General features: G+C 38.4%; 1 protein-coding gene across 3 annotated transcripts in view; it reads right to left on the reverse strand.

The window, feature by feature from the left end:
• The window catches only part of NUP58 (nucleoporin 58), a 36769-nt gene extending 10044 nt beyond the window's left edge, over window positions 1–26725 (reverse strand). Inside the window, exons 1-14 of one of the 3 annotated variants that reach the window (XM_048933682.1) lie at window positions 26380–26725; window positions 22797–22936; window positions 21526–21561; window positions 20120–20272; window positions 18268–18402; window positions 17474–17584; window positions 14848–14872; window positions 14333–14398; window positions 13420–13594; window positions 12056–12135; window positions 11604–11722; window positions 9505–9587; window positions 6571–6772; window positions 613–711 (exon numbers count right to left, since the gene is read on the reverse strand). In XM_048933682.1, the coding sequence (XP_048789639.1) occupies window positions 613–711; window positions 6571–6772; window positions 9505–9587; window positions 11604–11722; window positions 12056–12135; window positions 13420–13594; window positions 14333–14398; window positions 14848–14872; window positions 17474–17584; window positions 18268–18402; window positions 20120–20272; window positions 21526–21561; window positions 22797–22936; window positions 26380–26495 (1540 nt within the window). In that variant the 5' untranslated portion in view covers window positions 26496–26725. Of the gene's footprint in view, window positions 1–612; window positions 712–6570; window positions 6773–9504; window positions 9588–11603; window positions 11723–12055; window positions 12136–13419; window positions 13595–14332; window positions 14399–14847; window positions 14873–17473; window positions 17585–18267; window positions 18403–20119; window positions 20273–21525; window positions 21565–22796; window positions 22937–26379 lie in introns of all 3 variants that reach the window. The other 2 variants (XM_048933681.1, XM_048933683.1) reach the window with 2 other exon arrangements.
• Between the last annotated feature and the right edge of the window lie 126 nt (window positions 26726–26851).

The following is a 26851-nucleotide window of genomic DNA, read 5'->3' on the forward strand; positions in this document are numbered from 1 at the left end:
GAAAGTATTTTATCCCTTCACTTTCAAATGTTGCTTTGCCTTACAGGTTGAAAAAGACTTTTCCCTACCTCACCACTAATGAACAGAGTAACAGCTAGAGCAAACATTTCAGCCAGCAGGACCCCAGAACTGTATTGTTTCTCTAGCAATGTCATATCTTACTCCAATAAGAAACTGGCCCCCACAGCTAAGAGCTGTACACAACAGGTGAAACATCTCTATATATTAGTTATAGTATTCCCACGTGCTAACTTTCAAATACTCAAATTAGTGCAACGTGTAGTTACAGAAGAATGGTCTTGATTCACTTTCCTACAGCTCATGAAATGGCTTGGGTTGGAAGGGACCTCAAAGATCAAGTTCCAACCCCCTGCCACGGACAGTTGCCAACTAAGTTCCCAGGTTGAAGTTCTCCACGGTTTTTACTACAGTATTGCATTAGCCATAGCTAACACTTTCTGTAAAGCACGAAGAAGTTTGTGAAGTGCAGACTGCTGACTGTAAAGGTCTTGCCCCAAAACAGATCATCCTCTTGGTGAAGTTTCAGGTTTACAAGAGATTCAGATGTGCGATATCATAGTTCAATGAAATATTAGAAAAATTAAAGTGTACCTCCAAGGCTTGAAGAACCTAAGCCACTTGATTGCAAGCCAGTGCCAATACCTGAGCCGAATGGCGTTCCAAAACTAACTCCCAGAGATGGTTGTGGCCCTGGTATAAAAAAAATGAGAACAAACTTGCCTTACTCTTTCATAATAAAGAGGTCCTTCATTTATAAGTACTTGACCATGTGAACATCATCACTGCTTTCATCAAATTCCATTAAGACTCTAAACTTTACCTTACCTCACTTAACTGTCTGCCTTTATGTCCACCTGACAAAGATCTAGGAAAACACTGACTGTAATGAGGTCAAACTTGCCCCAAACTAGTAGCACGACAGCAACACCATTTACCACTTCAAAAAGTTTCACCTTGAACTTTCATAACTGAATCACTAATCAAGATCCTGATAGAACTATAGGTAACATATTGCCTCTTGTATTAATGGAACTGAAAAAGTGGGAACCTTTAAACCAAGAACAAAAGAACTGACACTATTCTATCAATTCAATAAATAGGAATCTTCAAAATTACTCAAGTATTCCATCCAAATTTAAAGAGAACACTAAGATAAAAAACAAGACAATGACTTTATTTTATTAAATTTATTGTTCATTTTTTAAGCAAGTCAATTACACAGTAACATGACAATTCGATTTTTTTTTTCCACACAAGTGATAACTGAGTTCTGTTAAGCTCTGCTACATTACACCATTCAGTAAGGTAAACTAGTCAAACCACCTGTTTTGATAAACATTTACAAAAGGCACGATTTTGTGTACCTTAAAGAATTAGATACATTCAAGATTTCAGAGTCAGAGTTTGTCCCATAACTAAAAAAAGTTGACAGTGGTTCCCCTGCACATTTGCACTGAGGTGCAGGACTGTTAAAAACCATTTTCAGTCTGCCAAGATAAAATTTACAGCCTCAGTTCATTTTATTTTTCTTACTTTTTTTTTTTAAACCATTGGGAATAAAGGATCAACTTGCTAGCCCATTACTAACACATTTTAAAATAATTAATTCTGATAAATTAATATATTCTAACAGTTTTCACAGTACAATTTTATATTCCTGTCTTTTTCAAGCAGTTTTCAGTGCACTAGTCAGTTTCATCACAAAAAAAATACAGTGCCAAACTCTTAATCCATAGGCATTTGCACCTTTCCTCAAGGCAACTTCCTTTGTCTTTGAACATGCTTTATTCACTGTGTCTAGGAGAGTCATGATTTATTCAAATGCTACTTTAAGGATCCAACAATTAAGTCTTTTTCCTTAACAGCTACTACAGTTTGGGTTTAATTCCAAACGTGCTCCTTAATACCACAATACTTTACATACCTAATATTTACCTAAGGTTCTAAATTGTAAGTAGTTCAAGCTTTAGAAATCATTTCAGTTTTTGAAGCTTTCAATGGAAAAATCACTTTGAATCAAGTGAAAGGCACTGTATATTAAAAGAAACATTTCTGCAAGGAACACAACTCTTACGTGATCCAAGCTGAATGACATCTGCATACTCACAAGTAGTGTTAAAGTAAATTTTAAGAGCAACTAAAAGTCGTTAGCTTTCTGTCTCCGCCTGGCAGGGAACACTTGGAAAACTCACACTAATCTTTCAGCTGAAGTATACCAGATGCTTTAACTACTATTTTCCACAAATTGCAAACTAGACTTGTTCACATCCAGTTTAAGTACTGATACATCTATCTAGCAGCTCTTAAAAAATAATAGTTTTCATCAATAAAAAGAGACCCTAAACAAGCCAGTCATCTAATAAACTAAAAGAATCCCAAAACACATATCCAGTTCTTTCAGAGTGCACAGGTTTTCTATCTCAGTAGGAGGCACTGTTAGTGGAAGACCTTAAAACAAAACACTACAGTCTTCCAGGCAAGGTTTTTAATTCCCCCTCCAAATGCAATATGCTTTTAAGAGCCAGTAAAAAACATATAAAACAGGATCACATCTCTTAGGCTAACAAGCTTTTCACTGAGCAACAGTATTTGATATTTGCTGATTTGTACCATAATTTGTGCTGAAGGCATCATCGCTACTTAAAGTTACTGTAAGTAAACAATTTTCAATAGCAAAAAAAGAAAAGCCAGTAATAAAAGATTCCTCAATGCCAGAAGTACTAGCAAAAATTAGTACTTCTGGTTATTATAGGTACGAGACAAATTCTTTAAAACATGTAATTTAACACTCCTCTAACTTGCTATATTTGCCCTGTAGAGCATTTCAGTTTCATTAATTGGACCCACAACTGAGAGTCCAGACAGGTCAGCAAAATTTACCAAAGTGACATTCTTCAACTTTTAAATCACAGCTGGTCCTAACAATGAACAAATTCAGTGTCACAACTCGGATCTGATTCTGACAAAGTAATACATTGACTAGTTTTAACCAAGGTTAGTACCAAATTACACGTAAGAAAAATTAAGTGCTATGAAGATTTGAGTATCATTTTCTATCAACTCTTTCAAGTCAAAACACAAGTAAGTATGCTATGAGCTTGATTACACATTGACCAACTCTGCACTTCACCAGTCAAGGAGAGAGTAACTAAGTTCTTGGGGAGGGGGGTTGGTTTTTTTTTCTTGAAAGCAGAGGGAAGGTGAACTTGAAAAGCATTAAGACAACTTGCCAGAAAAACATCAGTTTCAACCTCATGGATTTACAGCTGTTAGCTCACTAGGCAGTTGCTTCCATTAATGTCTTTCATTTTAGACTCATCAAGAGTAAGCAGTAAACTAGCCACCATCATTTTAACTTCCATGCTGTTAAAAACTGTTCAGGGAAGATGCAAAGGAGGCTATGATTCGAACTGTAGCTACTACTGCACAAAAGCATAACCAGCCCCACTGCTATCAGTAAAGATGTGCTCCAAGTAAAAGTGCTAAACCAGGGAGAAAAGCTGCATGCAGACAAGATAAACAATTTTATTAACTCTAGCTTCAATAGAACAGCACGAGAATTGTGCTTTACTGTGCACATCACAATCCTGGGATCGTGATTACCTACCCCAGGAGATCAGTGCAGTGCATCTTTGCAAGCTTACTTCCATATGGCCAGGATCTATTGGCTTTGTTTCAATATAAGTCAGACATGCCTTGGCACACAGAAAACAGATGTGATGCATATCAACATCCAGGAACTGGGGAAACAGCCCCCTGATCCCATATATCCAAGTTTAGATGTAGCTACTAAACTTTTGACTTGAACACAAATTTCAAATATATTACCTTTTTCAGAGGAAGGACAGTAACTCCAACTTAACCTTACAAAATAGACTTAACCATGTAAACATCAAATACTTTTTAAGAAGAGTCTAACCTTCCTGATCCCCCAATATTACAGTACCACACATTACACTTTAAGTAAAAAACAAAACTTTCAAGTCCAGATTAATTGTCTTGTTTTATTTTTATCTTAAAAACAGCAACAGCAGGTCAGGTATTACACAGACCGTCCCTCTTCTCCATTCCATACACCTTACTTCTCTCATAACCTTCTATTATCTTTCCTATATCCGACTCTAAAAGATCTAAATCTTCCAAAGGAATATGCATGATTAACTTCCAGTGGATAGATCATCAAATTTATAACAACACAAAGTTAAATCAAGCAAGCATTTGCAGTTTTACTGCAGGAAATGGCACTGAATGTTTTTCCTCAAGGAAGGAAAAGGAAAGAAAGAAGAAGCAATCTTCAAATATTTCAAGATTCTTGCAAAACTGAAATAATAGACTCTTCTCCACTCAGAAGAACAAAAGTGGTGGTCTTAAGTTGATGCTAAGAAGTTTCAGGTAAGGTGTTGAGAGCAAATCAAGAACTATCATCAGTAGTTTAGGAAGATTATGAAGTGTTCCTTCACAGCAAGTTTCTAAGACGTGAAGATCATTCTGGATCAGTTCAGACTTGCTGTCAAGCCAGAGCGTAGGTAAGATGACCTCACGTTCCATCTAACTATTTTTTAAAATGATATTTTAAGTGCTCCAGAAGTGCCACTCAAAACATCATTTACCTCAAGTTCTCCAGTTTATCAAACAAATTTCAAGGAGGGCAACAGTATTTCAGTTTAAAAAGCAGTAGACTTAAGTTCTTGTCTACTTTTGTTGGTATGTGCAAGATAAGTTTTGATGGCTTTGTTCTATCAGCACCACTTTTTGCAGCTGGTGCATTTTTGGCTTTTGATACACTGTCAAAATAAAAGGCCAAACAAAACAAAACAAAAAAAAATGGAAATAAACCACCACCAAACCAACCTAATAAAAAAAAACAAAACAAGAACAACCAAAAACCCACGCAAACGTTGTGCCCTTTGGCTCCTCGCACTACAAAGGTGTGTTACAAAAAAGCTCTGAGGTATGAAGTCACCTTACCTCACACCTGTTGATAAATACCAAGTCCACATTTTGTTCACTCCTACTCCTAAGGGAATATTCATGTCTTGCCATCAGTGGCAAATTAATGAAGTTACTATCAGTTATCTCAAAACAGGACCAAGAAAAGGAGATTTGAATCCCTTTGAAAACGTAAGTAGAAATTTAAATTCAACATCTCAATGTGTGACTTGCACACACAAACCTATAGTGATCACAGACAGTATGAAAAAAAAGACACAAGGAGAAGGATGAAAGGAAAAAGAACTATTTTGGTAACGTTAATATGGATGGTAGTGTGGAAGCCTAAAAAAAAATACCAGTGCAACTACAATTCATAATGTTTCTGTATAAAAGCAGAATCTTCTGTTGGCATCACTTCAACAGGACTTCCATGAATCAAGATAGCAGCAAAACAAGGAAGAACAAAGACTACAATAGAAATTAAGAATATAAACATTTCATAACTTCCTTTTCTGTTGCATTCAAACAATGTTGGCATAATTGTCTTTTAAGCTCATCTCCTTGCCAGGACTGGAAGCACATTCTAGTTCCCTTCTATGGAGAGGACAAGGACTGCCTACTAACAAATCAAACTCCTAGAGTGATTGTTAAGCAAGTCTTTCATCAATCTTTCAAAGTTTGATCACCGCTAGAAGACAAGGGAGGGAGAAAAGTTGCTAATTTGGCTTCCAGTACAAAGAGGCAAACATCTTAGAAAAGCATTAGAATGCAGCTAACTGAACTTCTCATAATTTGCCAAAGCATGTTCAAGTAAAATTAAATGAAAGGCTATTATTTCTGACAAATAATTATACACCAATTGACTTCTCTATGTTCAAGAATCCCTCTCTGAGAAGCATTGGTTAGGATGTCAATTAAGGTGCCAAAAGTTACTTCTTTTGCTGTACATAACAATTTTTTTATTGGCAGTGGATCAGGTATTTCTTCTGCTTTAATTTCCTCCTACGTATACATGCATTACAGAGAATCACCAATCCACTTTACTTTCTCTACTAATATTCACAACAACAGAACAGCCTGCAAAAACTACCCCAGCATCACCCTGGGTTGGCTATAAAATAAGTCAGACACCCACACTCCTATCCCTACAGATTTTTGTTCAGCTATCCTTCCTGTTCTACAGCATTTTTCATTTTACAGTTCCAAAGTGCTATATAAAAATGCATTATTCATTTTACACACAAAAAGGGTGATGTGTCTTTAGATATTCTCTCCTTACTGATTCTTAAATAATTCACTATAACCACATAGTTCTGGAAAGAGGCTACGCTAAACGTATTCAGAGATGTTACCAAAGAGTAAAGACTCACATTCCAAGGGGGTAAATTAGAACAATACAGTAAATATCACTAATACAAATAAATCCACAAGTTTAAGTATCTGCTGTATAATTATTGCTAAGTCTACCCTGCTTTTTCTATTGGCTATGCATCAGTAACTTTACTCATCACAACGTTTAGAGTTTTAGTCTAACACAAAGGAAGACTGCATAGAAAATGTTACACAAATTGACTACTGTTGTAACACTAATAATCTATAACTTGAATGCACTCAGACCTGTAGCAGGCTGTTGCTGCTGAGTAAGTGTGGCAGCCATGGCAACGGCTGCTGCATTTGGTATGTTGCTGAAAGGGGTCGGTCCAGTGGTAACGCGTGGCGCGCTCTGCCACTTCTTAGCTTCTGTTCGTCTTGCCTCAAACACATCCATGGCATCTCCCAGAAAGGTTTTCCTGTAGCCAAGGTATTGGTCTTTGAGCATCTGAAGGGGTGGGGGAAGCCATTTTAGTTCAGCATATTTGACATAAAAGCGTAACTTAGTAAGAAAAAAAAGAAAGAGACCAAGTTATAAATATCATTTCCTTGAATTTCTTAAAAAGACCTGAAAGGATCCAGTCAAGTTAGAAACTCCACAGCCATAAGTTTTTCTTTGCTTATATGCTGCAAAGTGGTTAAATGTAATAGTTCAGAATGATATCAAAGTCTTTTAAAGTAGGTGTAAATCAACACCATTTGATTTTTGTCAGTACACTAGCTGAGCAAAGAGAAAATACAGCAGCATTATTCATCATAACAAGTTTCCTTCTGTGCTACCCTGATCACATTAAAATATCTTCTGCTCTATTTCACCTCTATTTCTGTCTTTCCTTGCTTGCACTTCTCACTACAAGCTCAAAGAATGTATCGCTTTAAGAGTCATTCTTGTTTTTGATACATTTTGTTAGCTAGGTAACATACTGCATTTGCACTCACTCATTCTTTTGCTTTAGACTACCAAATTTGTTCCCTTTTCCCTCACCTCAAGACCCCACCTTCTGTCCCAATACCTCACTTTGTCTTATGAAGCACTTCTACCTCTATCACAGATGAGGGAAATACGGATATCTTAGGTAACATAAAAGGACTAAATGACTTCATTTAACAAACTGGTAAAACTGATTTCATTAACAGAATATCCTGAAATAAAACAGGGTTACTAAAAACAAAATGAAACCCAGTAGACTGAACTGAATTTTATGAAGACATACTACTTCCCAAGATTCTGGCTAAGCAGATGCTTGTTTTACGAAGGTTAAACGTGCTCCTTTTCTCAGAAACACTTCTTACTCTGCATTTTAAGTCTGAATCTATCAGAAATCGCACCCATCAGAAACAAAGACTTCTCTCATCATCAGAACAGGACTGCTATCTTTGGTGAGAAAAGATGCCTGTGGAACTTTGATGAGATGTAACACAATGCCAGAGCTCAGAAATGGCATTGGATATTCCAGAGCAGGTCCTAAGGCAGAATGATTAAATTAAGTTCTCCACCTTATTGTGCCCAAGCACATTTTACTTTTCACTGAATCTGGATATAAAAATGCATCCATTATGTAAATACATTTATCAGCTAACCCTGTGCAAAGAAGTTTCAGGCCACATTTTACCACAACTTCAGACCTTTGAGGTGAAGTATATATGCAAGCCAAAAAGCCTTCTTCAGATAAAGGAACGAGTTGCAGTGATAGCTCTGCCTCCATAAATCATATTAGAACCATCAAATGATGAAGAGGCAGCGCTTTCAAAACTGCTCTACTCTCCTAATGTCTCCTATCAGTTGACAAACCAAATCAGACCGTTTGAATGTCCCTTTGCAGTATGTTCATTTCCCTGATTTTTGAAGCTTTAGTTGTAATTTTGTTTTTCCAAAGTATCAGCCATCGCACTCATGAGACTGAGACTCCCAACAAGAAAAATCCTTCAAACAATCCCTTATTTTCAGGCAATAATAAAAAAAAACCTCTTTCATAATGAGTCAGGCCAACCAATTACTTGAAACTATCACTGCTAACACCTGCATACTAATCCAGCTCTTCATATCAAAGAAGACATGCATCACACACAGATCACATCACAACTTTGGTCACACTCAGATCTTAGGAACAAGAAACATAAAACACTTTTGGAATCCTTTTTGTTTAATTATGCTGAAATTATAGGAGAAGCTGATCTATTCTGTACCTGGTAACAAAACGAATTAACCAGAGCACAAAAGCCTGATGGTAGGTAGCTGTAATCCAGTAAATATCCATGCTGACCAAAGCAACAAGATACAAAGAATATAATTCCTACAAGAGCTTTAGCATTCCTTAACTTTTCCTTAAAGTCAATGTCCGTAAGTGTTTACAGAACTGGCAATATAAATTTTAGGGAAAAAAAAAGCAGAGGTTTTTTTTTTTTTTTTTTAACCTATTTTGCAAAACCAAAGACTTGCCCTTTGCTGTTTTAATGTGTTGGAGCTTGCTTTTTTTGTTACCATGAAGAGTTGACACTTCTGAAACTATAAAACACTGACATTTTGTCAGTTTGTCCAGAACTGTCATGAGAAACTCAAGCTGGAGCCTATGGTGGAAAACTGAAGTCTAACTTGGCTCCTACGGTGCCCTACTGCATAAGCATTCTTTCAGCAGTAGTCATTTTATATATATATATATTATAAATATTATAAATATTATAAATATATATATACATATGCAACTTTTCAAGAAAATCAGGTTACAGAAAACAAAGCCAGAACACACTTATCACCAACATCCTTCATGTAAGAAAAAAAAAAATAAGTATCTTCTTTTTCCTGCTACCTATTTGAGTAAGAGCATATGTAGATTGTCCTTGCTTGACATCAAGATGTCACCGAGTACAACATATCCACATGAGCAAAAAAAAAAAAATAAATAAATCAAGAACTGATTAACAATGAAAAGAAATTACATTAAAAACATTTTGTAACTGAAGTGACAGCTCAGCTGCCACCATCACTACAGACAGATGTTTCAAATTAAACTTCAGCTGAATGAAAGCTATCCTTTTAATCCAAGTATATAAGACAATTGTTTGTTTTGTGTTTTTTTTTTTAAAACAATTTGACAGAAAAAAGCATACTTGAAGATACAGTATCAGTTACTAACAGTGTCTCTTCAGTTCTTTCACTAAACACATAAGAACGTGACATACCTTTACGTTTTCATGTATGGACTGAAGTTGTGCTGCTAAAGCTACAAACGTTTGATAGATTTTCTGCATAGCCATAGACAAATCTGGAAAAGGCACACAGAATATTGGTAAATGACAACCTTATTTCTAGGAGGAAAGGTTTAGTGTTTATACTATAGAAAGAAGCCCACTCTGAATCCACACAGAACAAAGCACAGAAAGACTATATGAAAATAAATTCATGTCTATGAGAAACCCAGTTGCATATATTTTCTACTCAGTAAATCCAGTAGAGTGCTCAGTTGATTTTGCATAGAGATGAGAGAATAGAGGCCTTACATACACTTAGAAAACACGATTAATAAGCATTACAGAAACTCTTTCCTTCTATTCACAAACATATCACAAACTGAGTAAACTATACCAGTGGAGCTTTCTTGCCTACATAAATTCCTAGATTTACAATATCTTACTTACCACACAAATATGAAATTGTTTTCAGTGTATCTAAAATAATGTAAACCTTTAGGATTAAAGATGAAATCTCAAAAGGTTTGTGTAAAATAAGGTGCTGACAAAAAAGCTTTTTTTTTTTTTTTTTTTTTTAAAGAACTGCATGTACCAAAATGACAGATGGAAAGGTAATGGAGGGATCTTCCATTGAGATTAGATTGCTTCATATTTCTAGAAGGAGGCACATAAGCCACTGAAATCCAAACAACAGCCATAAGTTTCCAGAAGACGAGATATTTTAAGTACCAAAAGTATCTGCAGCTCCGGAGGGGAACTTCTCTATTATAACTTACAATTCTTTTTGAAGAAGAGAAGCTGGGGAGCTTTTGTATGTCATCCTGTAAATATGTGGAGCCAGTGGAATCTAGGAACACTGCTTTCAGACTCTTTGGAAAGATATGGCCAATTTACTGGTACCAAACTCAAGACGCTTCAAAATTCAAGACATTCCAGGTCATAATTTCTGAGTTCTCTTGTATGCTGATAGGTCAGCTATCCACACATAGAATACACAGCCAACTGGATCTGCTGACAGCAGACTGGCACAGCAGATCAGTCTTGCTCATGCAAGCAAAGAACTTTACACTGCAGCAGTACATTGCTGAAAAGCCTGTGGAACACTGTTTTGGGAAAACCTCTTATCAGAGATCTGGATAAAGGGACACAGCAGCAAAAAGACTAAGTCTTCTTCAACATCTGTAGCAAGCTGGCTCTGACTAAGAAAAGTCCTCATTTTGATTGTGACTGGCCAGAGCAGACAGACTGCTTGTCTGTTCAGACAGAGCGCTACAAGGACACGAGGTGCCAGACCATGAGGTGCTAGGACCCAGCCTAGCCAGAAGGGTATCACAGATGTTAATGCTCCCACTTTTATGCTTACCAAAGGAAATGAAATCAGATTTTCTCACTATAACATTAACCTCTAGGAACGCTACACAACGACAAATGAAATGAGTGATCTGGAAGCAGAACAAACAAACAAAAAAACCCTAACCAAACGACCAGGAAAACTTGGGCCAAGTTAAGAAAAGACTGCAGAGCAGGGTGATTCCTCTGATGTTTATGAGTTCATTAGGAACGTAAACAAGGACAACAAGATGGCAAATGCATACACACTGCCAGAAAGGGAGCACAGAACTGCTCTTAAGTATTCTCAAAATGTCTCAGCTGTGCCCTAGTCCCATGAAGAGCCCTGAACTTCCATTCACAGCTCCCATGCAGGAGCCCTAGCTGAATGTAGGAAAGACTCAGAAACCACTCTCATGAAAGAGCAAAAGTCAGACAACATGAGTGTAAGAATATAGCATTTCTTTACTTCCTAATTTTCAGATGAAGTTATGATTTGTTTTCCTAGACACCTTCCAAAATTTCCAAATGACACAAACCAAGCACACAAACTGCATCTCAAGAAACAAATTCATTTTACAAAGCTTAAGAGACTTTACAAATTCAAGGCTATATTCCAAGCCACAGAATTTACCTGAACATTTGTTTCTGTACATTAAGTAAGGAGATTAATTACTGTTAATTTTAATTTTTCATTATTAAGCCTACTATAAGCATAATATTATCTTTTGTGTCTGAAACATTTAAGTAGAAACATTTACCTTGTGGAGTTATATGTGAATTATTTGCTTGAGTAGCAAGATGATTTTCCAGTTCTTCTATTTGTTGCCTATACTGCCGCAGTTGTACTTCAAACTGCTCTACCAAGATTCTGAAGTAGCTAGGTGAGTAAAACAGTGAAGTTTAATCATATGATTTCATGGATTTGCCACCATTTGAAAACAAAGAACACACCACCACGTTAGCTGTCTACATTCATTTCATTACTTGCAGCAGGTATGTTTTAATGACACTTTTGATGTTGTTCTACTAGTAGAAAAAGAGCAAGGACTGCATTTCTCATGCCTGAGATCCAATAAGCACTCATACAATGAAGCATTCAGTGCAGACATTACAAGAAAAAAAAGTGTGTCAACTTAGGAAGTTATATTATTGCCTTTTTTTTTTTTTTTTTTTTTTTTTTTTTTTTTTTTTATAAGCAACAGTAACTCACTCTGCTGGGGCTGTGTTTTCATGCTGGAGACCAGGAGGAGTTTTCTGTGTTCTTAATGCTATTTCTGCATTCTTTAGCTCCTAAATAAATGAGGAAAATTAATAAAACGTAAGGTTCTGAATTAAGTGTTCAAAAGAAAAATAACTACAATTCTTCAGTTAATCCACAAACATGGGAAGAAAACATTCTGTCAGTTAAAACTATGATAGAATATGACCAGAAATTCTTCAGAGAACAGATTGTCATGAGGTTGAAGAACTGCAAATACCAAAATATGTTTAGACAAGAAACAGGCAGCAGTGCACCCTGAAAGCTTGCTGATCATCTAGTTCTTTAAATATCATCTAGTCCAACCCTCCTGCTATGGGCAGAGACTGTCACAGGTAAGGTTTGCATTCTGTTGTAACAAATTAACAGGCTATCTGAAGTAAAGACTAAGGGGGAAAAAAACAACAACAACAACAACAGTCAAATGCAAGAAAGTAACACGCCTAAAAAATAACAAAAAGGGCTATTTTGCCTTTAAAAAAGGCTTAGTAGTGTGATAATGCTTCTTTTCCTATGGAAAAGATCTTTTAAGCAGAGGATTAGACTAGACATTCTCTTTAATACTTTCTAATAATACTATCATTAATCATTTCTCAGTGCCTAGTTTTATTATTAATCATAAAGAAATAAGAGAGTATTACTAACAAGTTTTTTGCTTTCACAGCAAATAATTACCAAAGCACAACTACAGAGTATTTCCTTTCAAAATTTAGGAACATATTTTCATTTTAGAATGAAATACACTTATAGACAAAGCAAGCAGTTCAGAACAAGCCAGATGAAAGAACGAATGACACCGAGCTTAACTTCAAAAGCACTTGAATCAAAACTTGAGCTCATGCTTGTTAGACAGTTAATACAAGGACCAGTGGATAGAGCTGACTTCTTCATTAAATAAATACTGGACATAACTAGACACTTTATCCCTAATATTTTTAATTTATTTTTTAAGTGATGAGAAAACATACTTGCATTTCCACTGCTCAGCACGTGACTGCAAAAAAACCTTCACTAGCAGTTGAATGTACAACTGAAATCAAACTAGAGTGGGTGCCTATTCCCTTCTGTTGCCTATGTAAGTGTAGTGCTTTCCTGAATAAAGCTCTCCTTGCTGTTACACTTAGCTGAAAATACTGGCATCACAGATTTCAGTCAGTCGCCACCTCCAGTAATTTCAAGAAGATCAGAAGGGATTCAACTTCTCACTTTGTTTACAACTGCTTCAATTTGGAGTTTTGACACCTTAACTTGACTGATAGAAGAGTATATATCCCACAGCAAACATTCAAACTCTACTTAAGAAAAAAATGCGATACCTGCGCAGTTTCCATTTTCAGCTTGTCAATATTAAGAGTGTTTCTTTGTAATCCACTGGCAACTACAGACAGAAGCTGTTTCAGAGCTTTTATATCTTCCTGTACTTTAAGCATTGCTTTAGATGACATTCTACTAATTTCTTCCTGAACTTGTTTTTGTTCTTTCACAAATTTCCTAGAGAAGGGGGAAAAAAAAAAAAGGAAGTGGTGGGAAAGAAAATAACGTACTCAACCTAAAGTACTGAAGTGTTTACTTTAGTTGCACTATTCAAATAGTAATGAAGTTAATTTTCCCAAAAACCAGGTACAGAATAGTAAAATGCAGAGTAACATTAACTCTTAATATGCTAATACTGTAAATCAGCAAAAAGCACAAGACTTTAATAGTAACTGTATAAACATTTTACACTGCACCTGATAGCTAAACTACAATTTATATATACCTAAAAGTACATAAAGTAATTTCTACATTGAACTCACAAATACTCTAAAACATAGTCTAGTCAGAGGCTGTATAACTTGCCTCTTTCCTGCCTGAATCAAGGCTAGCTTGCAGTTCTCTTCATGCTATGCAAGATCAATAGTGTACATGCAAACAGAATTTGATACTTATTACACACATGCAAGAAGCTTAATGCTCCCAGGGAGGGCTGGATCAGCTTCTAGAAGTGTGTTTCTTGGACACGCCTGTTTGTGGAAACAGGACTGAAAACTGAAGTGGCAAAAGCTGGGACATCAGCTACTAGAATTATTCACCTACTCTGCTTCCATCATTAATCTCCTGCCAGCCTCAGGCTAATAAGTCATCCTGCACAGTCTGCTTTGTTCTCTACTGCTTTCTACGCTGTTGTTACAGAGTGTTAACAGAATACAGTACTTAGCAACACCACTGTCATAAATAAACACTACTTACTGTAGATTTTCTACATCTTGGCAGATTACTGGAGGTAGATTTTCATCCTTTAGTGCTTTGCTGTCTCTACAAGAAACAATGCATGTTTAGATGGTGCTTCAATACTGTCAAGCATTTTTACATGATTATGAAGTACCATGAAAACTTTCAAGTGACCAATCACTCAACTTTGCACCTGTTGCATGCATGCTGCATCCATCTAAGAATGATTTGAATTAATTAATAGCCTGATACTATGAGAGTATCTAACACCATGGTGTAAATACTGCACATAATTTACAGAAACCATTTTTCAGTCTATGTGACCAGTTTCAAGTACAAAGCAGCAGGGCGGTAGGCATTGCAATTTGCTCAAATGCAACGCTTCAAAAGGATGAACCACCATTATTAAGTGACCCATATCACAAGAACTGGTTATTTATTTAAGCCTTTTCAAAGATTAAAGTAGTAGAAGAGGCAGCATATCGAAAACAGCTAAGCTTAAGATACTGAATGCAAAGAATCTGAACACTTACTCTGGTCTTGTTCCCGTTTTGTCACCTAGAAAATAAAAATGGCAGATGAGAAAACACGTAGAAAAATTGACAAAAACTTTAATAAGATTTTCCATTAAGAAATGATTATTGCAATCTGATCGATTTTCTTGATAAATACAGCATATAAGGAGAAAGGTTTTCATTTGTTCTCCTTCAGAGATAAGTCTCTCTTCAAGAACAATGACTCACGCGTTCAGGTGTTAATCTCTTGGCACAAAAATTAACGTAAAACATCTTGTGTCACCTTACAAGTCCCTTCAAATGCACAAGCTACTGCAATTACATAAGAAATCCATCCCTGCTTAAGCTTGCTGGATTTTCTTAAGAGCTCTACTATTGCACATTGTTCAGGAATAAATGTGATTTCACAGAACCAAAGGTGTTACTGCTTATCTATCATTTATAGACTCCAAACTACACATCTGCACATCTAGATTAGAAAACTAAGATGCCAAACACTTCTCTTGAACTACACAGAAAGGAGCTAAAAGCAGTATCACATGAACAGGCAAGCCATCAGTACTTCTAGTCACAGCCATGGACAGAAGTTGCACCTTATATCAGAGCAGATTGCTAGTAAGGTTGCTCAGACTGGTTGCCATTCAAATCCTCACAGCATCATCAAACTAGAAGGTAGCCACGAAGGTCATGTGAACACCAAAACTTAAGCTGCACAAGCCAGTGCTCCTGCCAGGAGAAGCCGCTTGTTTGAAAAGAAGTAATTGCTTAGATCTGCACTCTGTCATCCAGTACCAGAACCCAGGGTCTCATACCTATTCCCTACACCTGCAAAATGAACAAACAAGAATCAACCAATGTCCCATTCCTCCTCCACTCAACCTAAACAAAACCAACAACCAAACAGAAGCTGCACAAAACTGGGAAGAAAAAAAAAAGATGACCCAAACAAATACCAGAATTCAGACTCCTTTCTCAGCTGACAGCCTAGGTAGTAAAGCAAGTTTAATCTGCGTTCTCAGTCACTAATTTTTCTAGCTAAACTTCGTCTGAACAGTACCTACAAAGTGAAGGACAGATTTGAAATCATACCTAACTACTTGTCTGACCATATGCTCACTTTTTTTGATCACACACAAGAAAAACTGACATACAAGAATAACTCCCAGCAGCCAACTATAAAGAAATACTAGGCAGCCACTCCTCAGTCTCAAGTCGAAAAACATACTGTAGCAAATTCCAGAAGACAGCATAAAGGTGCCCATGTGTCCTGGAACTCCATGGACAGTAATCTCACAAGTACTTCTTTTTAGTAGCCACATCTCTTCCTTCCTTTTCTTCAGGAAGGAAAAAAGGTTCAAGCCATAAAACCAACACTCTCAAACCTTTCTTATTGCAGTTTCTCATGTAGTCCTACAGGCAACTGTACCATCAAGAAATAAGCAGTACTGCAGAAATAGAAACATTTGTCAAGGCTTCTTAGGTCACTACTACCTGTTACAAGAAATTCTAAATTAAATTCTGAATTTTTGTAATTGAAAACTCAAGCAGTCCCCTTCAGCATTTTCTACTGCTTAGTTTAGAAATCTCTTCACTCATCCTCCTGACAGCAACAGCCACACACACCCACACCCACCAACCCAGATTCAGTACACAGCAGGAAGTTGGTAATCAGCTCCTTCGGGATTACATCCAAAGAACTGAGAAAAACAATGCTGAAGTAGTCTGTGGTTCTCTAGGTCATATTTTAAGATACTTGTACGTTATGGAAGAGTTGTGCAATCCTAATATCACAGTAATGGAAACTCCATGAGAACCTAAGAATTGGAGCTTTTTCATCACTTTCAATAATAAAGTAAAAAAAGAGAAAGTCAGCATCATGCTGAGCACTCCAGTTTAGAAAGCCAACATGCAAGCACAAGGCTCTGCGTTTCCACAACTCACAGTCCTTCGTAAAGATGGTTTCATGAAGCTTCTATTAGTTTTCAGAATACCTGATTTCAGAAGTTTTATAATTTGCTCTTTAATGAAATAAAGATATTAAATTAACAGTTTCGATTCCCCAGAGAAAATAGGCATTTCATAATCAACTTTAGTTAAGATGCTTTAGATGTATAAAATCAAGGCAAGTAAGTCAACAACCACCTGTCAATACTCACTTTTCCCTTATTTAAGTACATTGGACCTACCTCAGACTTAGGTTTAATAACTAGTGTCAACAACCTAATGGAGGGTAACAGATCCCCAGCACTAGAAAGAATTTGTGGTGAAGAATAACAGGTGAACAGGACATTTTTATTCTGTAGGTTTTGAAGAGGAGGAGAGAGAGAGAAAAAAAAAAAAAGCTATCTCCACTCCACAAGTCTAAGAACTGCTACTGCTGGAGAAAACTGTTTTCCAGTGAGCACTTTCTGTATTTACAATGCATTTCTTAAACATCGCACTGTTCCCCCATCTAGCGGCCAGCCGATGCAACTGTTAGGAAATCTGCCATGACTTTTCAACAACCAGCCCTGAGTCTTTTATTCCAGGAAGGCCGCATTCCTAACAGTGAAACAGTGCTGTCCTCAATCTGTTGCACTCAGATACTTTGTCAATAAATTACTGCATACGTTATCAGTTTTAAGTGTTTTAAAAACAAACTTACTCTTTTTATCTGAAGAACTACTAAAATCAATGCCTCCAAGACCTTCATTAGCAGTACTGGAAGGAGCTGCAGTTGTCCCCAAAGTAAGGCTCAAAGCATTCTGCCCAAGTCCTTTTAAGAAACACAAACAGAATTTCTGCATTTAAAAAGTAGTTTACTTTAAACTAAAACCCCAGACTACCTTGCTTGCAATTTCAGAGTCCATTTACTGCATTTGGATTAAAAAGCACAAAGAAAAACAGATTTTATCAAGTTTCATACAACTGTATATGGTTTTTAATGTAATTTCCTTACAATATTTTTGAAATAGATAGGTAACATCATCAGGATTGTCAACACCTTTCTGTTTCATTCTGTTTAAGAGCAGCATGTTCCCAACACTACATATTTTTCTTCTAGAACTCAAAGACAGGAAGTCAGTAAATAACTGAAAGGATAATACTAAGTCAAAGGTTTTATTCAGACTAAAAACCACCAATGTAAGGAGCAATCAACTTGAATAAGATATTAAGACAACACCACCCTCTCTCATTTACAGTCAGCTTCCTTGAGTCAATTATTACAAAGATTTTTCTTGTATTTTCATTAAAGAACAAACAGGTTTAAACATTAGGAAGAAGCTAAGGACTTCAGATTATTTTCTACAAATAGCAACAGTTTCAAATAGTGATGCTTAAAAATGACTTTCATGGCATTAAGATTTACTTTATATAAAATCTTAGATCATAATTTAATACAACTACACAATCACAAAATTTTGAGGCAGGAAAAGGAAAAAACAAATCAACTTTTACCTGTTGCTGCTGTGCTTGTATTCTGGAAGAGTGAACCTCCTAAACCTGCTAGGGTCCCTCCCAAGGACAGGCCTGTGGAGGCAGTTGTAGTTGGCGCAGTTGTTCCACCTAAATTTAAGGTAAAGCCAGTAGTACCTGCAGAGGAAAAAAACCCAACAATAAAAAACAAGCTTCATGTAGACACTGCATTCAAAGTCATCTACAGAAAGTCTGAAATAAAGAAATAATCCTTGTAGTAACTCAATAATAAACTCAGCTATTGTTTTTTTCTCTGTGACTTTCTACCAGAGACTTTCAAACCATATGTGACTTTGTTTCACAATATCATAAGCTTCATTAGTTTATCTGCAACTGTAGCAAAATTCTGAGAGCTACCCAGAATGCTAGATAATCTGGAACTTCACACCGATTTTACAGCACAATGGATCTAACAACTACTACTGACCTTTTAAATGCCAAAATGTTTGTGTTAAACATTAAAGCACTTCACTTCCAAGTGCAAGGTGCTGCAACTGGGTCAGGGCAATCCTAAGCACAGATACAGTTTGAGTGGAGAATGGCTTGAGAGCAGTCCTCAGGAGGATTTGGGGGTGTCGACTGATGAGAGACTCAACATGAGTCAGCAGTGTGTGCTCACAGCCCAGAAGGCTGACTGCATCCTGGGTTGCAGCAAGAGAAGTGTGACCAGCAGGTTGAAAAAGGCAATTCTGCCCCTCTACTCTGCTCTCCTGAGACTCCACCTGGAGTACCGTATCCTGTACTGGAGCCTCCAACACAATGAATAGAGCTGTTGGAACAGATCCAGGGGAGGGCCATGAAGGTGATCAGAGAGCTGGAGCACCTCCCTTACGAGGACAGGCTGAGAGAGCCAGAGCTGTTCAGCCTGGAGAAGAAAAGGATCTGAAGAGACCTTATAGCAATGTTCCAGTACTTGAAGGGGCCTACAGGAAAGCTGGAAGGGACTTTTTATAAAGGCATGTAGAGACAGGATGAGGGGAAGTGGTTTTAAACTGGAAGAAGGTAGATTTAGACTAGACATATAGGAAGAAATTCTTCACTGTGAGGGTGGTGAGACACTGAAACAGGTTGCCCAGAGAGCTGCCAGAAAGAATGCTCCCTCTATGGAGGCATTCAAGGCCAGGCTGAATAGGGCTTTGAGCAACCTGGTCTAGTAGGGGGTGCCCCTTCCTAAGGCAGGGGAGTTGGAACTAAATGACCTTAAAGGTCCCTTCCAACTCAGACCATTCTATGAGTCACATGAGTCAGATTGAAAAAAAATAAGACAGACATCTCATTGTTCTGGAATTAAGTATCTCAGCTTTGGCAGAAAAGGGCAGAAGCAGAGAAGGACCACTGGCATAAAGTGACAGAACACAGAAGACACAAAACCGTGTTTAAACCGTGTAGGCTCCTGGGGTAAAAAAAAACAAAACAAAACCCTCTGGTCTTAATTATCATCATGTATGATGCAGTTTATGTGAGTTGTAGCATGATGGAAAGCGTTGGACAGTAAGAGAACTACACAGGAAAAAAAATATCTCACTTACACTTTTAGTTAACTATTTCATGCTGCCTACACCAGGTAGACATTTTTCAGCTATAGAACATGACAAATCAGCTGTTGCTACCCTCCTAATGACCTGGATAACAGGCTGCCTAAATTACAGGCTATATTGTGCTCTAAATAAACGTAAAGATGGCCTGCATTGGGCTCCTCAAACTTAGAGCTAGAAAAATCCAATGAGCCTTCTTACTGAAATACCACAAAAACACGTAAGTACTAGAATAAAATAGAACATAGCACTGTTTTAGAATAGTTATGTTGTGAAAACGAAACAAAACATTTTCCTACCTGCTGCAGGAGTTGATGTAAGAGCAGAAGATAGTGACAGGCCACTTGCTGAGGTAGAAGTAATAGATAAAGCAAACGGTGTGGCTGAACCTGCAGGTTTGTTGAAGCCTAAACTAAAGCCTGTGGTAGCTGCTGATGTGGTAGCAGGTGTGCCTAAAAGAAATTCCCAAAATAATTATCATTTGTGGATATTTTGTTTGAGAATGAGTATTTAACCTTATCTTCTAAGTTATATCTGTTTAGCTGTCACTAGCATCACTGCATGAGACCAATTGCAGCCAATAAAATATTTCCATAGCATCTTCAGATACATTTCAAAAGTATGTTTCCTCCAGAATTTCAAACAATCTATGAGTATAGATTACATCAAAAGGTAATTTAAAAGTGTAAAAGAACTTCCACCAAACAGATCTGGCTGAAAAAAACTACTATTGGTGGATGGAACTATAGTGTCCAAAATACAGACTAAATTCTCCACTGGACGTGCATATCGGCATGAGAACAGGTACCCTTTCAATTTGCAAACAAGAAAAATGTGTTGACATGTTACTCCCTCCAACTCTGCTTTTGAACACTTGCAAAGTTAAACAAAGCTTCTACTTCCTGCCAACTTCACAGTAAGAATATGCCTTCTGTTCTAGAACATCACAATAACAAGCATCAGAAAAACACTATTCTCAGTAAGTGCTGTGTATCTGTTTCCAATGACATTTCATTCAACCACAGAAAAGAATTACTATTCACATGCACAGCACTGCCATATATGATTACGCATATTCTGGCTTAGCTGCTCCTCTCCTCTCCCATCCACTTCATTTACTTCTTCAGTACCACTTCCTCCCAATTAGCACAGCTTCCAAAGCTCTAGGACACCAGTCTGTCCTGTAGCACTACCACCACCACCCTGACCCAAACACTTCTAATTACACAAGCTCAGTTGCTGGTGTTTCAATAACAATAAAAACACCCACATATTCCTGTAATTCTAATGATGGCTGAAAAAGTTATTACATATACATCAGAGAAACATATTCTTAATATCCCTTCCCAGTTCAAACCTCTTTACTCTTCTACTAGAGGGAATCAGCAAACAGATCTGTTCTCTCAAAGTTCATGACAGAAAGAAATTCTATCTTAAGAATTCTTTGCTAACAGACTCCACTTCTCTGCTGAATGATGGAACTCATCAGGGGATTTAAATGCAGGCCTAACCTCATTGTGACTACTTTTACTGTTGAACAGCAATGGAATAACCCTTTAGCTGCACTCTGGCTCACTACCTTAACACTACAGACTGCAGTTAACAGTGAGCAAAAAGCTTGCACACATGTTAACCTTCTACATTATAAGAACTGAACAACTTCTTCTCTGCCTGTACATCATTAACATCCAAATGAGGTCCTTACCCAGAGTCAGTGCTGGAGCAATGGTTGTTGCTGTTCCTGCTTTAAGAAGAAAAATAGAGTAAGAACAGTGAGGACCACAAAGCAGTTATGTTATTAACAATCATAAATATTTATTCTGGTGTGTTGTTTCACTACATGTAACATCTTGAAAGCAAAGTAACTGCCACACCAAAACCACTATTTGTAATTCCCAGCTACACAAATCAAAGTATAAAGCCTTTAAAATAAAGCCTTTAAAGCAAACAATGTATTTTTACAAGAATCCATTAACAGTGAAGCTGATGTAACATATCAATACTAAATTTCAAATAATTGAAGGCACACTACAACATGAAGACTGATAATTCTATCAAGTATTTTTTCAGCCATCTGACAATACATAAAATGGATTTATAATTTATTTATAATACAATGAAAAGGATTACAAGATTTTTGTGAAATGCTGTGTCTTAGCTTAGGATGACTGCCCCAGTGGATATTTGGGGTGGAGAACACAGAGCCATGCAATTTCAGACTTTAAACAATTAGAAGATCAAAGAAATGATGCAAAGAGCCAAGACGAAATGGTCCCAGCAGAGCAGGACAGGATTTTGGCCTACTGATGAATTCGTTTCTAACAGTGGTATCTCTAAGAACCGATCTATTTATTCAGATAGATGAAGAAAAAGGTACTGTCCCAATATACTGAGGCCAAAATAAAATTCCTCTTTGTGCACAATTACTGGAAAACAACTCAAGACTGAAAAGGTTCATTACTTTATACACCAATTTTTAGAGGACTATAGACTTAACTACGGACCTAAAAAAAAGTCAATTTATTATTTTCATTAATGTTGGCAATACAAGTAAACTCACTATTGCAAGACCGTCAACACCAACAATTTCACATTGATTTAAGTATTTTTCAGACCAAAACACATCTCAATCTCAAATCATAGTTTTGAGTCTCTTGGAATAGGAGGTCAGTTGCAAAATATATACACGCAATAATAATCAGGATTCAGATGATGGCACAATTTATACATATGCCTTGTTACAGCTTCTAGTAGCTGTATTTATGTTTCTGCATCATTGGTACTACATGCTTCTTACTAACTTATTTCACAGTTCAATTAAATTGTTTTTCAAATTTATTTATTAACAATGTGACATAACATTCTGAGCTACAGATCTGAGTGACTATGAGCAAACATTATGATAACCCTGTTTTTGTGTGCATATGATACATTCCTTCACCGTTTCATACATCTGCTGTACAAGTGTTTTCCTACCTGTACTGGTGCCTCCCAGCGTAAAGCCAGTGGCTGGTTTTGATCCAAAAAGCCCGCTCCCAAATCCCACTGAAGGAGCTGATGTGGTTGCCGTAGCAGTGGAAGAACCCAGAGTTCCAAAATTAAGTCCTCCTGTAGAGCTATTACAAAATAAGGCTGTTAACATTTATTATTTCTTAAAAGGAAAAAGTCCAACCCCCCTTATTTCTGTTTCCCACACTTCACCTCTGTGAGTTGACAGAACACAGCTGACCAGGATGGTCAGAGCTCACGCCAACCAAAGAGGAATCCACCTTCCTCACTTGTACGGCTACCTGGAAGCCACAGCTGCTGTGACTCAGAGTCCAGCACCTGCTGAATACTTGGCTGAACTGTTACATATGGCTAGAACAGCCAAAAACTTGCACTTCTCTGTCAGTTGCCTAATGATTTCCCCTGAACTATTGGAACAGAGGAACAAGTGCTATTGCAAACATGACAAACCTACAGGAACATCTTCTCAAAGCACACTGAAAGTACTCCTAGATGTGTCTAACCAGAAACCTCAACTCACACACTACTTCATTCCAAAGCAGTAAGCATACAGACACATCACACCAACAGCACAACTTTGTCCTGCCTTAGCAAGAAACAGGAACAAAACTGCTACTGTTACCCATAAATGCAAATCACAGATGACCCATATCTACATTTCAAATACATTCTTTTCCAAAAATACATTGTGCAATCCAATTAAAGAAATTAACTCCCAGAGCTATTTTCACTGGGAAGATACAGGAAAGAAAGGAGAGACTCAGAATCTAGCAATCAAAAGGAAAATATTTATTTATTTTGGGTAGCTACACACCATAGAAATCTTATGGCAAACACAGGACAAGCCTTACATTTTGCACAGAATGCATTAGGTTACTGCACAGAACATATGGGGAATACAATAACGATGATCATCTCTAACCTGTGAAGTGACAGGTACTAGCAGCCACACTAATCTAAGATCACAAAATTCTGGTTCTTAATTGATGAAAAGCTATGTGAATGATTTCTTTATAGTAACTTCCAGCTCCCACAGGCAGACCTCTTGATAAACTACACAAGTTTCTTTCAACTGAGCCATCTGGCATAGAGTACAACAGTAGCAATGAAATAAAGCACAGTTTGGACTTCAACTTAACAGTCTTTTAAGTTTTGGATGTTTAATATCCTCTATTTCCTCACCTCTTCTCTTTCGGTACAAGCACCGATCCTGTGCCCAACACATTAATCACAAGAGTTAATCCTTAAGAAGGCTGACACAGGTTTCTACACTTTAGGTCTTGGAAATACCCACACAACTGATCCTGTAAAGTGGTTCAAGTTCAAAACCTACATGCGAGTCATCCTTAAAGGTAAATAACTCAGGAAAGAGAGGCCAAGAAGTTGAGGAAGACAAAAGACAAATAATTGTCCAGCTTCAAAGCCTTCAGCTTTTTTTTCCCTCTCGAATTTCAAGATGCCAAACTGTAGCAGCACATCCTAATTGTTTATCAACCTGAATATACAACATTGTGCTTCTCTCACTGGCTAAGAGCTTGTTTCTCATCTTTTCCTACTACAGAAAAGGATGATTTTTCTATGATTTTTTTTCCTAGTCCCTGCATTCCAGTAGAAGAAAGCTAAGGTGCAACTGATACAGCTCAGCATTATGGGGAAAATGAAAACCAAACACAACAGTAAATACAGAGAAATTTAAAAATACACAAAGTTTAACTAAACCAAAACATAGAGGCAAACCAATGGCAGCACAGGAAAGCATGGACCACAAGGATTATTTACTACCTGCCCATAGATGGAAGGCATCACTTTGACATGGTGGCTCCAAAGGAAAACTCAGACTTTGGAGCTAAAACAAGTCATAGAATGGCTTAGACTGGCAGGGACCTTCCAGTCCATCCAGCTCCAACCCCTGGCATAGGCCGGATTGTCACCCACATCAGGATGCCTCACAAAGCACCGTACCGGGCTAAAGCTGGATATGGAATACACTGATAGATAAAGCATTGGAACTGCTAGAGATTTAACACAGGAATTACACGGCCTGCCATACCATACTCCTTAAGACACAAGAATATAAACTGTGACTGATCACTGTGATCAGTAATACCTATGATTAGAAAACAGAACAAAACCCCCCTTTCCCCCAGCACCTGGCAATATTGCCCTTCAGCCCTGCAGAGAAGAGAATCAGCTTCTTCCTCAAGTCTTAAACACATTTTCAAGTAAACCACCCCATAGGGATGCTTAAGATTCTTTCATTTACCACCCAACAGTAAAAAGGCTTCTGCGATGCTCCCTGACCAATAGCCCTGAAGACTCAGCCTACCTGTAGAAATAAAGTTACGAATAAAAATGCCAAGCACATCTTTACTATTAATTAGCACCTGTTATATGCTTATTTTATTTTTTTAAACAGATAAAAAAGCAAGATAAAATAGCAAAAAAAATAAACACCTATAAATACATTTAAGTGCTACAGGAAGTTTGTACTAACTCCATCAACCAGACAAAAAAAGTTCTCAATTATAACAGTACAATTAAAATAATGGCTTGGAATAAAAAAATTTTGGACTGTCTTGTTTTACTCATAGGAACTCAGTATTAAACAGGTATGGGACAAAAGAAACTTGAAAAAATTCTTAACAAAGCCAACAAAAGCTTTATTGTAGAGGAAAGAATATGCAGAAATACATCATGAATCTATGACGACAGGACAACTAAGGCATCAGAAGAGACACTGAAGCCTTGCCTCTCCCATAAGTGGTTCCAAACAGCAATAAGGCCCTTTAAACCCAGAATCACAGCATGCCTTGGGTTGGACAGGACCCCAAGGATCATCAAGGTCCAGCCCCCTTACCACAGGCAGTGCCACCAACCTCCAGAAGACGCTCTCAGATAATGAAAGGGAGCCTTAAAGGTGATAGAACTCAAAGGATTCTACGAAGATCCCCCATCCCCTTCCTGCTGCTAATTCCTACCAATGCTTCGGGGCGGGCATTCTGAAACATACCCATTCCAGATTAACGTCCTAAGTAGCTCACTTATGGTTCAGCAACTATTTTGGCACGTTCAGATTTGGGAAGAACTCCAAAATACTAAGAAAGCTCCAAAGTTCCACTGTAACAGTCCTAAACTTCAGCAGAAGCATAGCAACAAGGAGATGAGAAGAAATGGTATGCACTCACACATCCACAGGCACACACACGGAAAAGAACAAACCAGCCCTCGCACTCAACTATAACTCACAGAGCTCCGCCAGCAGAGCCCCGCGCAGCTCAGCGCACAGCAGCGGCGCTCCGTTTCCCCGAACGCAGCGGGCACAGGGCCGGACGGAGCCCCGCGCCCAAGGGCCGCAGCACGCGGTGCCGCGCGGCCACCAGGGCCGTCCTGTCGGCGGGGCCGGGGCTGCAGCCAGAAAAACGCGGACAGACCCAAGCGCGAGGCTGCCCGCCTGCCCGCATCCCGCCCACCCCGAGGCCCATGCGGGCCAGGCCGGGAGGCCGGCAACAGGGGCCAGCCGACGGGGGCCGGGGGGAAAAGGCCGCGTTACCTCGGCGCGGTGGTGCCGAAGGAGAACCCACCGCCCCCACCTCCTCCTCCAGCTCCGGCGGCGGCGGCCGCCGCGGAGCCCAGGGTGCCCGCGCCGAAGGAGAAACCCGCAGACATGGCGGCGGCGGCGGGAACGGCGGCAGAGCGGTGCCGAGAGACGGCGTCAGGCAGCGGCGGGGTGCCGGCAGGGCTGCGGGGTCCTCCCGAGGAGCAGCTGTTGCCCTCAGCGCCACATGGCGCCCCGTAACGCCTCCGAACGCGAGGGCGGCGGCAAGAGAACGGGCGGCCACAGAGCACGCTCCCTCCGCGCGCCCGCCGCAATGCACCACGGGATGGCGGTACCGCCACCTTCCGCTCTTAAAGCGGCAGCGCCCCGAGCTGCCGGCCTTGCTCCTCGAGAATCGCTGGAGAGCGAGCGGCCTGCTGCTCTCGTGTCGGTATAACGGGAAACGGGGCTCGCTAAAAGCGTGATT

This window comes from Lagopus muta, chromosome 1 (assembly GCF_023343835.1).
Source record: "Lagopus muta isolate bLagMut1 chromosome 1, bLagMut1 primary, whole genome shotgun sequence".
Classification (NCBI taxonomy): domain Eukaryota; kingdom Metazoa; phylum Chordata; class Aves; order Galliformes; family Phasianidae; genus Lagopus; species Lagopus muta.